This window comes from Limanda limanda, chromosome 6 (genome assembly GCF_963576545.1).
Source record: "Limanda limanda chromosome 6, fLimLim1.1, whole genome shotgun sequence".
NCBI classification, from domain to species: Eukaryota; Metazoa; Chordata; class Actinopteri; order Pleuronectiformes; family Pleuronectidae; genus Limanda; species Limanda limanda.
The window spans coordinates 10971033-10983431 of record NC_083641.1 but is presented as its reverse complement, the minus strand read 5'-3'; the positions used below and the strand labels follow the sequence as shown (position 1 = coordinate 10983431).

At 43.2% G+C, this 12399-nt stretch overlaps 1 protein-coding gene across 1 annotated transcript in view; it reads right to left on the bottom strand.

The window, feature by feature from the left end:
• Positions 1-1030, bottom strand: part of LOC133003817 (cGMP-inhibited 3',5'-cyclic phosphodiesterase 3A-like) — a 51149-nt gene extending 50119 nt beyond the window's left edge. Inside the window, exon 1 of the mRNA XM_061073632.1 lies at positions 68-1030. Within this exon, the coding sequence (XP_060929615.1) occupies positions 68-985 (918 nt within the window). The 5' untranslated portion in view covers positions 986-1030. The remainder of the gene's footprint in view (positions 1-67) is intronic.
• Between the last annotated feature and the right edge of the window lie 11369 nt (positions 1031-12399).

Below are 12399 nucleotides of genomic sequence, written 5' to 3'. Positions count from 1 at the left end.
GCAGAGAGGTCACGATCACAGCTGGAACGGAACCGTGTCCAGATGTGCAAACTTGGACGTGCCTTACCTGGTCCCGCGGAATGCATGGCAGCGAAGTCCTGCGGTGGGACTTGCTGTTGTTGTGACCATGAGCCATCATCTCCGAGGCCGCTATGGAGCTGGACCTCCGTCTCCTCTTGAAGACAGGGATGTCCTCCTCCTTCGCCCCGGTCACAGAGCCACAGCACCCCGTCCCGCTGGTCCCTGGGGCCGGCAGAAGCCGGTCAGCATACCGCGCAAGCAAAACCCCCAGCAGCCCCAGCAGGTAGGCCAGGTGGGGTCTCCAGCTGGCCCGGACCCTGCTCAGAGACACCAGGGACACGGCGCGGACGAAGCTGACGAAGATGAGGATCGACACTCCCTGAGCCGGCCGGACGACCAGCAGAGCCCCGCTGCCCAGGCAGCCGAGGACCACCAGGGTCGCGGGGAGGGACAGCAGCTGCTCCTCGGCGCCGCGCAGGAGCGACTGCGCCGCGGCTTCGCCCAAGTGGCACAGCGCGGACAAGAGGAGCGCGGTGCGGAGGAGCACGCCGCAGCGGAGCAGATACAGTCCGAGCCAGAAGAAGGCACAGACCAGGGTGAAGCCCGGGGAGACGCAGTGACACACAGTCAACAGCAGCTCCACTGCGGAGTGAAGACCGGAGCCGCTGCTATTCCCTCTGCTGCTGCTGCTGCTGTTGGTGCTGCTGCTGCGTCCTGCATCCCAGTCGACCAATGTGAGCAGCAGAGCGAGGATAACGGAGACTGAGGCGACGCACGCCGCAGACGACAGTGTTCTCCTGCAGGTCCATGCCACGGCGAGTCTCAGGCACGACTGGCTGCCTGCGTCCTGCTGCAGCGGAGGGACACATGTCCTCACGTAGCCGCTGCGCTCCAACGCCGCCCGGGGATATTTTTCGTGAGCGCTCCTTGATGAACCTCTGTGGCCGTCCGCCTCCAAGGCCATGGCGGTGTCACTCAAGGGGGAACTTAGCGCTGACCGTCCCGGGGAAACAATGGGTTTCGGTCTCTGAGTGGATGTCTACCTGTTCCACCTGTATTTCCCCATGTTGGTGCGTGTGTCCGTGCGCCACTGGCACAAAAACACCGGCCAAGTGATGGTCAGCCTGCAGGACAACCACCTGGAGAAGTGTTACAACTGCTAAATGAGGTGGTTCACAACTTTTCTCTGAAGTTCTGTTTCTCAGAACTTCCCCATCACATTCGGTCAGAGATTGAGAAAGTCAACCAGTGAACCAAAAAAACCCCCAACCCCTGGCGTTTCACACATCTAGGCCACTGCCTGCACTCTCTCTCACCCTCTCTCACTCTCTCACTCTCTCTCCCCTCCCACCATAGACACCATGGTTCCTTCCTCCCTCACGTTTCAGCTCTTCCCTGTGTCTCTCTGTTCATTTGGGGCCTGGATGTGACTCAGTTCTCGGTGGATGGATGCCCATGTTTATATGAACATTTCCTGGCTTGTGCTGGAAGATGGAGCAGCCTTATTAACAGTAATCCTGTCATACACAGCTCTGTGTAAATATTAACAAGGGTTTAAAATGGAATAACCTGTCACACAACTTTTAAACAATATAATTTATCAGTCTTAAGTGCACATTCTAAGGACACGCTAAGGGGACATGAATGGATTTTTTATTAAGGCCCATTCATAACATCTTCAATGCCAAGAGGAAGTTAGGTGACTTAATTCACTTTCCTGCCTGCATAGGAAAAAAGAAAATTGTTGGCGCAACAAAAAATAAGTTGGTATAACACACAAATCTGTTTATTTCAAGTTAAAGCTAACAGTTGTGTTCATATAACTAATTCACTTTAAAGCTACAGTGTGAAGAATTTAGAGACATCTAGTGGTGAAGTTGCACGTTGCAGTTGAATACTCCTCACTATACCCTCCCCTTCCAAACATGAAAAATAACTATAAAAAACATGGCAGCCTCCATAGAAAGGACCTGCTTCTTATTTAAATATAAAGTATTTAATTATAAAAGGCCCATTCTAGGGTGAAGAAAGAAGAAAATTCGTACAATTTGTATGAAACCCACTAGTGAAAACATCACTGGGATTATTCTATATTCAATGCCAATAGATCCTTATCACCTAAATCTTACACGCTGTCCCTTTAAGATTGATTTATTCATTTGTATGTCGCTATTTGATTTATTTTCTATGAAGTTGGTCCAACAATTTTCTCTTTTCAGTGTGGTGACACTTTGTTTAGATTCAAGATTCTTCATTGTCATATGCACAGTAAAAACAGGTGTCGCGTCATACAGTCAAATGATTACTTTGCTTCCTAATATGATATCTTAAAATATTCGTACATACATAAATTATCATTTATATATTCAAAAAAACAACAGCACTGATTTTGTGCAAAGAGCAGCCGCATCAGACAGTTGCAGCAGGATCGTAAGGTTAACATTTTTAATCATGTATTTTTAATATGCCCTTCCAAAACAAGCCAGAAAAAAAGGAAGGCAGAAACGTACAAACAACAAAAAGCTGAATTTAGCTCTGGACAATAATCATCTCGCTTCTCATAATTTTTTTATTTCCTGGATTAAAATCCTTAAATCACATCATCCTCTTCCTCCCATGCGGCAGATTGCACGGTCGAGGACCAGTTAGCAGCCTTCACCTGCTTGCCCTAGATTTTATGAGAGGATTTTAAAAAAAGGACGCGACTCGGTCACATAAAGCCATTTCAAGTCCGTCATCTAATTCAACTAAATTATATAAATTGGTTCTCTGAAAAGAAACCAAGTATCAAGAGCTTTGATATGTCTGAATTCCTGAAAAACAGGTCAAAACAATCTGTCTAAACATCTGTCCAATAGATCAGCCGCAGTTTGTTTTGCGGTATGCATCAGAATTTGATGAGGTGTCTTCTCTCCACCCATTAGCAGTTTGAGTTATGATGTAACGTAAGAGCTGTGTTTTATTACAGTGGTGTTATACAACATGGGTCAGTGCAATCAGGGCGTAAATCTCATGTTTCAGTCATCCCATCACAATGGACAGTGGAAATGTGCCAGTATATGATTTCTACATCTATATTTAATCTGCCATTTGGATGTCAGAGGGGCTGAGGGAGGACATCGTTTTGACTTCATGTTATTTGATTACTTACTATGTAGTCAAGTAAATAGATACAATAATAGAATAAAGTCAGTAAACAACTGTACATCTATCACTCGGCTGTGATGTGGTCCAATATGGCGACCCGCAGGCGCACTATAAGGGAACGGCTTCAGTCTGTGGCCGGCAGGGTTCAGTCCTTTCGTGGCTGTACAACACCCTATAAACACCCTATAAATCACATCTGGCAAAGGTAGCCGTGATAATAGCATTCTTTGCCCTTTGCCCTTGGAGACGTTGTCCAGACACACTCCTCCAGTTGTAATGAGGAAGTGTTGTAACAGTGTCATCTATCATTGTGAAGTTGTTGAAGAGAACTGGATGTTTGTGTGTGTGTGTGTGTGTGTGTGTGTGTGTGTGTGTGTGTCATGGTTGGCTCTCATCAGGTTATCTGTAAGAGGCTGCTTACACAACCACTCTTGTACATCCTGACCGTATACATATACTGTCGTTCTGCTTTATGTTCTGACGTGTCGGAGCGGACGACGGGCCTTCTTCACAAAGTGTTCCTGTATAGGCTTGTGTCATGTCTGTCGCATATTACAGGTCATACTGTAGTGCTGTATAATCTGATACTGTTTTATTCGTGTACACATTGTTATGAATAAATGTCAAAAGCCATTCAACTCATATCACTTAATACTAAGTACTAGTCCTGTGCCTCTGCGTCAATTGTTCATGTATCATGGTTAATATTGTCAAAAATCACATATTTTAGTATTTTCTCTTCCTCTGAAGTAGTTTCGACGGATATAAATAAACCATGTGTTTTACTTTAGAGGCAGCACTGTTTGTTTGGACCAAAGAGAGGAAGATCTGAGCAGTTAGAGAACAACTTAACAGCAGCTAAAATTAAACAGAGATATTTCGTAACAATTCTTCATTCAAATGTCAAAAAACACTGAGACCTAGGTTATTTTGTTAACTCGTATCCAAGGTGTTTCCAACAATGTTCAAACACAGAGAAAATTCCAAATTGGTTTCATTTTTCATTTTCTCTGCATGTCAGTATATCCACTGGTTAATTTGTCCCTTTCTGCTGGAACTTCCAGGGTAAAAGATACATGATGAAGGAAAAACACACTGTTACCCAGTCAGCGAGTCAGCAGTTCTTCCCTTCCTCTGTTTGTATTGGTCACTCATTATGGATCAGTGTGACTCATTGCCATTTGCTGCATAATGTGAATACAATTTGAATACATGAACTCATCGGTGAACCCGATTTGTGTAAAAAGTAAACATTTATTTTATGCCTGGTTTTAAGTAAGTCTTCATCTCACAGTTAGTGTTTGTGTATTAAAAGTACAACACGTACAATAAAGAACACAAAACATTATAAAACAGCCAGTATTTTCAAAACACTGCCAGTGGTGACTCATGATAATGGCTTTTTATATTTGTTGTGGTGGACTAATTAGCTTTGTCGTGGTTTACAAAGACCTCGGGGCTCTGAAGGTTCGGCACGCACAGAGAGGTGCGAGAGAGGGAGCACGATTTAAGACCTGAAAAATAACATCCACAGCACAGAGGTCTCCTCTCCTCTCCTCTCCTCTCCTCTCCTCTCCTCTCCTCTCCTCTCCTCTCCTCTCCTCTCCTCTCCTCTCCTCCATTTAAATTTATGAGAAACAGTAAAAAGTTGTAAAGGACAAATCATGTCAATTCAAGCAAACGTCCGTTTTCAATGAGTCGGGAATTTCCAGCTGTCTCTCGCACTTACACACTCGAACATACCCATGTAGGATTTATTGTTACACACTCCACTGACACCTCTCTGTGTTTTATTTCTCGTCTGTGAAAATGTAAACAGAGCATGTCACCGCTTTTGGTTCATCGCTCAAGTCAAACGCAAGAGTACAGTTTGCACCCTCGTCCGGCTCTAAGTGTGCTTGAGTAACCTTCTGCTTTTCAGACATCATGGGATGTGTTTCTGTTGTCATAACCTTTTTGGATAATGGCAATTTGAACTATCCATCATGTTCTGACACACCAAGAGACGTCATTGGCTCGTTGTTTGGCAGCCAGAGACAACAGACTGCCCGTTCTTGTGCCTATTAAAGGAGAACACAGGCTGCTGCCCTGTGTGTGTTTGTGTACGCACACACTCTGTATGTATATCTGTGCCACAGTGTGTGAATGTGAGGAGAAAGGAAGGACTGTGGAGCAGCGAGGTGACTGTTCTTCCCTCTGCCTCTCCGTGTTTTGCCAAACACCAGAAATGTTATTTGAAGGTGCTGCTTTGACCCTTTCCAGCTCAGAGGGGGGAAACTCTTTACGTTCGCCCGTAGCTTTCTCCGGTTTTAGTTGCAGCGGCACATTCACACTGAGGAGAGCCTGTACTGCAAGGACAAATGACTCACCGCTTGAAACAATGCATACCGAATTAGTGATTGCCCGTGGATGTCACATAAAAAGCTAAATTTGATCAAATGAAAGGCTCAGAAGGCTTGTAAAACCTTCGAAGAGGAAAAAAAGGAGTATGAGTGTTCAGTGTTTGTTTTTTTGTGTGTGGAGCGTAGAATCTCCAGTTCCTCCCAAAATCCATTTGCGATCTATTTCTTGAAGCCTCTGGCAGGGAGAGCCCAAAATCAAGATCATGAATAAATATTTATATATATTTTTAGATTTGATAAACAGTAAAGTCCGATGACAAGGGTAAAAGTCAATGAATTGTAGCTCTAAGTTTTATGGTCAGCCACAGTGATGCAATAATATTATGGTTGGAATGATCCGACATTAAAACTCTTATCTTTAATTTTTCTCTGAAAAAAATTCAGAATGTGATTTCAGCGCCTGCTTCAAAATTTATGTTTGAAAGCAGGAAAATGGAATTATCACTGAATCTGAACGACAGTAAAAACAAACCACCAAAGTTATTTCAGAGGATTGACAATAAAAAGTCATCTGGCAGTGAGATAATTTTAAGAAATTTGATTAAACAAGTCGCATCCCATGACCCAGCGATTGACCGACCAACCAACCCACCCAGCCACCAATTCACCAACCAACCCATCAATCCGCCAAATGACTGACGGTCCAGCCAATCAAACAACCTTTGGCTATGATTATGTTATTATCACTATCAAAATATCAACATATTTCAATTTGATCTGATGGACATGCATAGCTAAACAAGAAAATATCATTATTACAAAACACCTTTTTTAACCTTGTATCTCATATGATCGCTGCCAAAAACTGGACCATATCCTGTTTGTTTCTATCCATCTGGGTTAAATCTTCAACATCAGCTTGTCAGCACCATTATATAGATCATATAGCTCAAATACTCCTATCTTTATTGTGTGTGTGTCTGTGTTGGCTGGGAAGAACAAAATTATATTGTGATCGTAAAGTATGCACTTAAATGTTCCTGTATCCTGTTCCCCAGTTTTACAAGGAGGAAAAACACTAGGCATAAAATCTGTGACATGAGTAGAAAAGCTGCAGCGTCGTCTGCTCAATCTCTTCTTTCAAACTGAAAGAGGCGTCCAGTCTGATACAAGTGTTGGTCCTAGATTTCATCAGAGCAGACCAGGAAATGCAACCAAACCAAAGTCAGTCCATGTTGGTCGAACTTGAAAGAGTCTCTTTACTGGGCAGCAGGATGGCTTTACGTCAGCAGCATGATAAGCTGTCTGCCAACCCTTTAGGAATCCATGGATAAAAAACCTGCTTATCAGGAGCTGAGATAGCGGCCTGCATGTGTGTGTGTGTGTGTGTGTGTGTGTCACTTTAACTCAGGTAGACAAAAGGCCTGGGAACAAGAAAGGGCCAGCCTGTGAAAAATTTAGTGCACTTCCATGTTTGCCATTGTAAAGTATAGTATGTTTGTCTGCCTGTAGGTATGAAGCATGTTGTATGCGGTGTTATAAACACATGTATAGTATATGAATAGGATATAGAGGATGTGGATACAGTATGAGTAATTACCGGCTCCTTTATTGTATGCATGATACCATGAGACCTCACAGGGACAGAAAAAAAGAAAGTTGTGTACCTGTGCTTCACCGCCGGCCTTAGTCCAATTTATTTGCACATGTTTTCTCCGTTCTTGTGTGTTTCCCATTCACATCTGACACCTCTGAATGACCCTCTCGCTGTTTGTTTGAAAGAAGGGGCTACGCATTCTTCTGCGCTTCACGAATCCCAGAACAAACAGAGCAAATATAAGGCCTAACCTAGTGTGACTGCATCACTGGCTTTAGGTGAAGAGATGCAAGGTGCTGTCTATGGAAAATACCAGTACATTATACAGAAAGGCCTGATTTTATAAATATTGGATATTGTCTGCCAGCTCATATGTAAAGTGCAAGATCGGACAGCTGATGAGGCTGCTGAGGAGTCTGTGGTTTTGTGTGGGATAAGCTAACTGATTAAAATTTGTTGACATTTTAAGTATATTTACAAAGTGAATTCTGTGTGTTTTCATTGACAAGTTGCGGTGGGTTATGGGCAGAGTCTTACTTGAATCTGTAAAACACATGAATTGAAGATGTTATGAAGTCAGATCAAAGAAGGTAGTTCATGCATTGCATGTAAAAGTAAAGGAGATGTATTTAGCTTTTTCAAATTTTCTTCTCTCTTTTATGTTGTATAAAGGTTTTTTCTGTATGTAAAAGGTCTGCAAAGTTGACATCAAAATGTCCCACATTTGCACATTGCACAAGCACAGCCTGGCACGCGCTCTAAGCCATGCAGCTAAAGTGAGAGCGAAGGCTGACGTTTCCTACATGCTCTAGAAGCAGTTAACAAATCTCAACAGAGTGAGTCAGCGAGCCAATAAGAGCAAACTGGGCTTAATCAGGGTTGCAAAATTCCGGGAATATTCAAACTTGGAAACTTTCCATTTGAATTAACGGGAATAAACGGGAATTAACGGGAATATACGGGAATATACAGGAATTAATGGCAATGAACTGGAAATTTTGTAGGTTATTCATACTAACTGTATTTACCTTGTCATATACAGACATAAATATAAACATTTTGTTTTGTCATAGGCTGATTTGAGCCCTGAGGAAACTTTGGGCAATTGCTTCTGCATGGTTGTCATTCTTAACATAGGTCTTTGCACAGTATTTGCAAATGTACACAGCGTTTCCTTCTACATTGGCCGTGGAGAAATGTCTCCACACATGAGATAGTGCACGTGGCATTGTTCTGTAGAATAAGATGAGAAAAAAGTTTGTAAAAAAACACTAATGCAATGCCAGAGATGTAAATATTTAGCCAAACAATTGGAATCGTCTGTAAAAATATTTTACAATTGATGGATTAATGAATGGAAATAGGCTAGATGAACAAATGAACAATCCTCAATAAGCATGCTAATATATTTTCCCCAGTAATATCATCGAAACTTACCTGACTAGTCCTGCACACCACAGACCCACCGCAGGTTGCTGGGAATTATCTGTGCATGTGATGGAAGAATGCACAGTGGAGGGTTGAAATTCAACGTGCAGTGTGTGCTGCATTCCATACATCTTTAAAATAGAATTTTGAATGATGTTTTTATTGCTCAGCATTTAATTTGCTTATTTTATTTTTTTTCAAAATTCCCAAAATTCCCGAGCTTAACTTCCCATGGAAAGTTTCCGGAAAGTTTTCGGAAATTTACCGGAAACTTTCCGCCCCTTTGCAACCCTAGGCTTAATCAGAAGGAAGGGCTTAAAGAGACAGGGGCTAAAAGTGTTGGACTGAAAAGAGGAACTTCGGCAATGAACAGTATGAGGAGAGACATTGTCTCCTTTTGCAAGAAAACTTATTTTTAAGATGCCTTTGAGTGACATGGGTTTTTATTTCACTGAAGTTTGGTATCATGAGAGCAGAGCTGCTGGTGTGCATGGGTTCTGTACATGTACATGTGCTTTGTGCCTTCATGCGTAGACACACACAGCTGTTTATGAGTCCACCTCATAGTGGGCAGGATGATACATTTCTTTCATGATGTGATTAGACAGAACAGGGCAGCACCAGAGAGCTTGCTTGTACCACAAGTAATTCATATAAATTAAACGTATGGCCATGCAAGCATGTAAGCATATGTCAAAGCCACATATGTCCTAATCCTGCTCATACACAAGCATGCACTCACACACACCTGAAATTGACGTCATGAAAAAGAGCAGTCAGCCGTGCATCCCTACATAATTCATTATTATTGCAAAATCAGACAAGAGCAATACACTGAATTGCCTCTATTAATATGTAAATTAAATATTTTTGCATTTGTGTGTCCGAGCCCTATAAAAAAAAAAAAAATTAAATTTGGTTAATGTGCGCTCGGATGGAGACGAGACAGGACGGAAAGAGCAAGAGAGGAGGAGGAGAGACAGTATTCACAGGCCATTTGTGTTTGTGTGTATTTATGTGTGCAACTCCAAGAGCCTCTTGTTGTCCTTCAGACAGTGTGAGTCGTTCTTTGCTTTTGAACCTTATGCTAATACTCTATTTATACCTTTCTGCTATTCACAATAATGTTTTGTTTGTTGTTTGTCTCACTATAACACATGTCACTGTGTGTGGGCAGCTGATAATTGTCAGTACTTACCTAATCTGTAGTTTCACAATACTTTGTGCGCCACAGTAAAGTAAGGAAACAATGAGTCTTTGCAGTTATTATAGAGGTAAATGTTTCCAAGAACAAGCTGATTGAAACATGTCAGTGTCTTGACAACACAAGACAGAACATAGGTCATAAAATGATCCTGGCTAAAAATCAAGTCAAATCTAACCAGTCAAGCAGCGTATGAATTGTTTAAGCTTAAAATATTCATCAATAAGATGATACCTACGTGGAAATGATATCTCTCCTTATATCTGGTCTCAAAAGTTCTGTTATAATATGTTATATAGGTGTGCATCAGGGGTGGACTGGCCATCTGGCATACCGGGCATAATCCCGGTGGGCCGTTGACCCAATGTGGGCCGTTCTGGTCCGCTATGTTGTTGTTTTGTTTTTTTTCTCTTCTTCCTCTCTAAATTCCCTCCAATTGGGCCGGCCAATTGGCTACAGAGGGCTAGCAGTGTGTTGCCAGCATCGACACATATTATTGGTCTATTGTTTGTCATTGTCAATCAATCATGGGCTGACAGGCTCAGAGAGCCCCGACAGTGCTGTCAATCACAACACAAACCAGGGGGGGGCGGGACCTCATGGCATTGGCGGGGGGAGTCGCGGGACGGGCTGCTGCTGAGACAGAAACTTAACTTAATGGATAATAAGAGTAAAAAAACGCCCGGGTGGCGCTGAGAAGCATGGGAAAAAAAGCTGAAGTCTCTGGAGTGGGAGGCTGCTAAATGTGCCAAACTGACGGACCTATGTGGTGCCGGGTTCACCAGCCCAGCAGCAGCAGGTGCGCCGGGACACGAGCGAGGAGGACTCTCTCTCTCTCTCTCTCTCTCTCTCTCTCTCTCTCTCTCTCTCGCTGCCCCCTCCCTCCTGAGATGTGCAGGTCCGGTGGCGTGTTTGCCGTCGGGGGGGGGGGGGGGGATGCAGCGCGAGAGGTTGGTCTATCCCTCCGCACAGGGGCGGCTCCTGGCATAGGCGAAGTAGGCGGTTGCCTAGGGCGCAAAATGCTGAGAGGGCGGCACAAGGGACTGATTTATCATGACGTGACACATGCAATATAAACCAAAACATTCACATCACAACATCATCTTCTAAACCCGGGGACGCACCGGAGATAGGAGCGCCGCGAGGCGCCACGAAAGCTGTCCGCCTCCTTTCCGCGCCCATGTTAAATAATTGGGCTGTTCGCACCGGCAGCGTCGTGCCGGAAGCTGCGGGAAGAGCCGCGGCTGGCTCGCGATCTGCAGCGATGGTTCCGGGGTCTGTTCTATTTTTTTCGCTCGCCGCGAGCAAAGGGTTAGGGTTAGGGTTAGGGTTAGGTACCAAATGACCCACAAATGGTCCTGTTGCCCTGTTGATTACAATAAATAGGTCTAAAAAATATATGTATTGTGTTTGACTGTTCAGTACTGTTCGTATTCATTACATTTAAAAAGCAGACATAAAGGTAACTTAAAAGTTACTTTTACATACAGTAACTGGTGGGGTAAATCAATTACTTTTAAAAGAAGTGACTAGTAACTGTAACTAATTACTAATCAGTAACTTGCCAAACACTGCTTAATCCACACATTTGTCAGTTGTGTCTAAACAGACAGAAACACACAAGCACATACTCTCTTGTGTGTGTGTGTGGGGAGGCGTGTTAGACTGTGGTAAGAGTTGAAGATGAGTCAAAAAAGGATTAAATTATCAGGTGCACGATTCAGAAAGCGCAGCAAAGTAGGGGAGGAGAAGAAAGAACAATATAGAGGTAGAATCACCCCAATTGCGGACATCATTAATGTTTATTTTTGTCGACATGACATGATATGCTGTCACTACAGCTGAGTTCAGACTTTTTATATTTTTATTATATATTTTTATTATTTTTTATAGCTTACAATTTTGTCTGCCTGTGTGTGCATCTGTATACAGTCCAAAAGTTCTTGGGGATGCATGACAATTTGCATGTGTATGTTGGGGGGGGCGCCATTCTGAAACCCCGCCTAGGGCGCCAACATTGCCAGGGCCGGCCCTGCCTCCGCAGGTTCACCTTCAGAAATCTTGTTACGACTTTTACTTCCTCTAGAATAGGATAAGAGATAGTGTCTTATTTTGTGTGCCTATAGTATAGTGGTTATACTGTGGTTTATTAATGTTCTTGGGCAGACACAAGAGGCACTTGTTTATAGTTAATTAGAAGTTCAGATGCACTGGTCCATTACTATTTGAACCTCAGCATCTAGGGTTCAAAATTGGTAAAATTATACATTATATGCATATTGTTGTTGTAATTTTTCAGTCAGTTGAGATAAATCTTGAGGAGAAACATTTTGGGTTGTTTTGTGTCTTTTAATATGAGCTACTTTAAGACATTTAGAAGACATAAGTTACGTCAATTTAATGGCAGATGTGCTCGGCTAATTATGTGGGCCGGTCTGAGCCAAAAAATGCCCGGGCCGTTTTGTTCTCCCAGTCCAGCCCTGGTGTGCATACTATGTTAGCAGGTTACCAGCCACCTCAATGTCAAACCTTGCATTCCCGATGCTAAGGACGTCCCTGACTTACAACTCCATACAGTGTCATTAAGGTGCACGAAAGCCCAAGGAGCCTTGTGAACGTGTGACCCATGAGCATCGAGCTGGTTGACAGAGAAGGTGGAA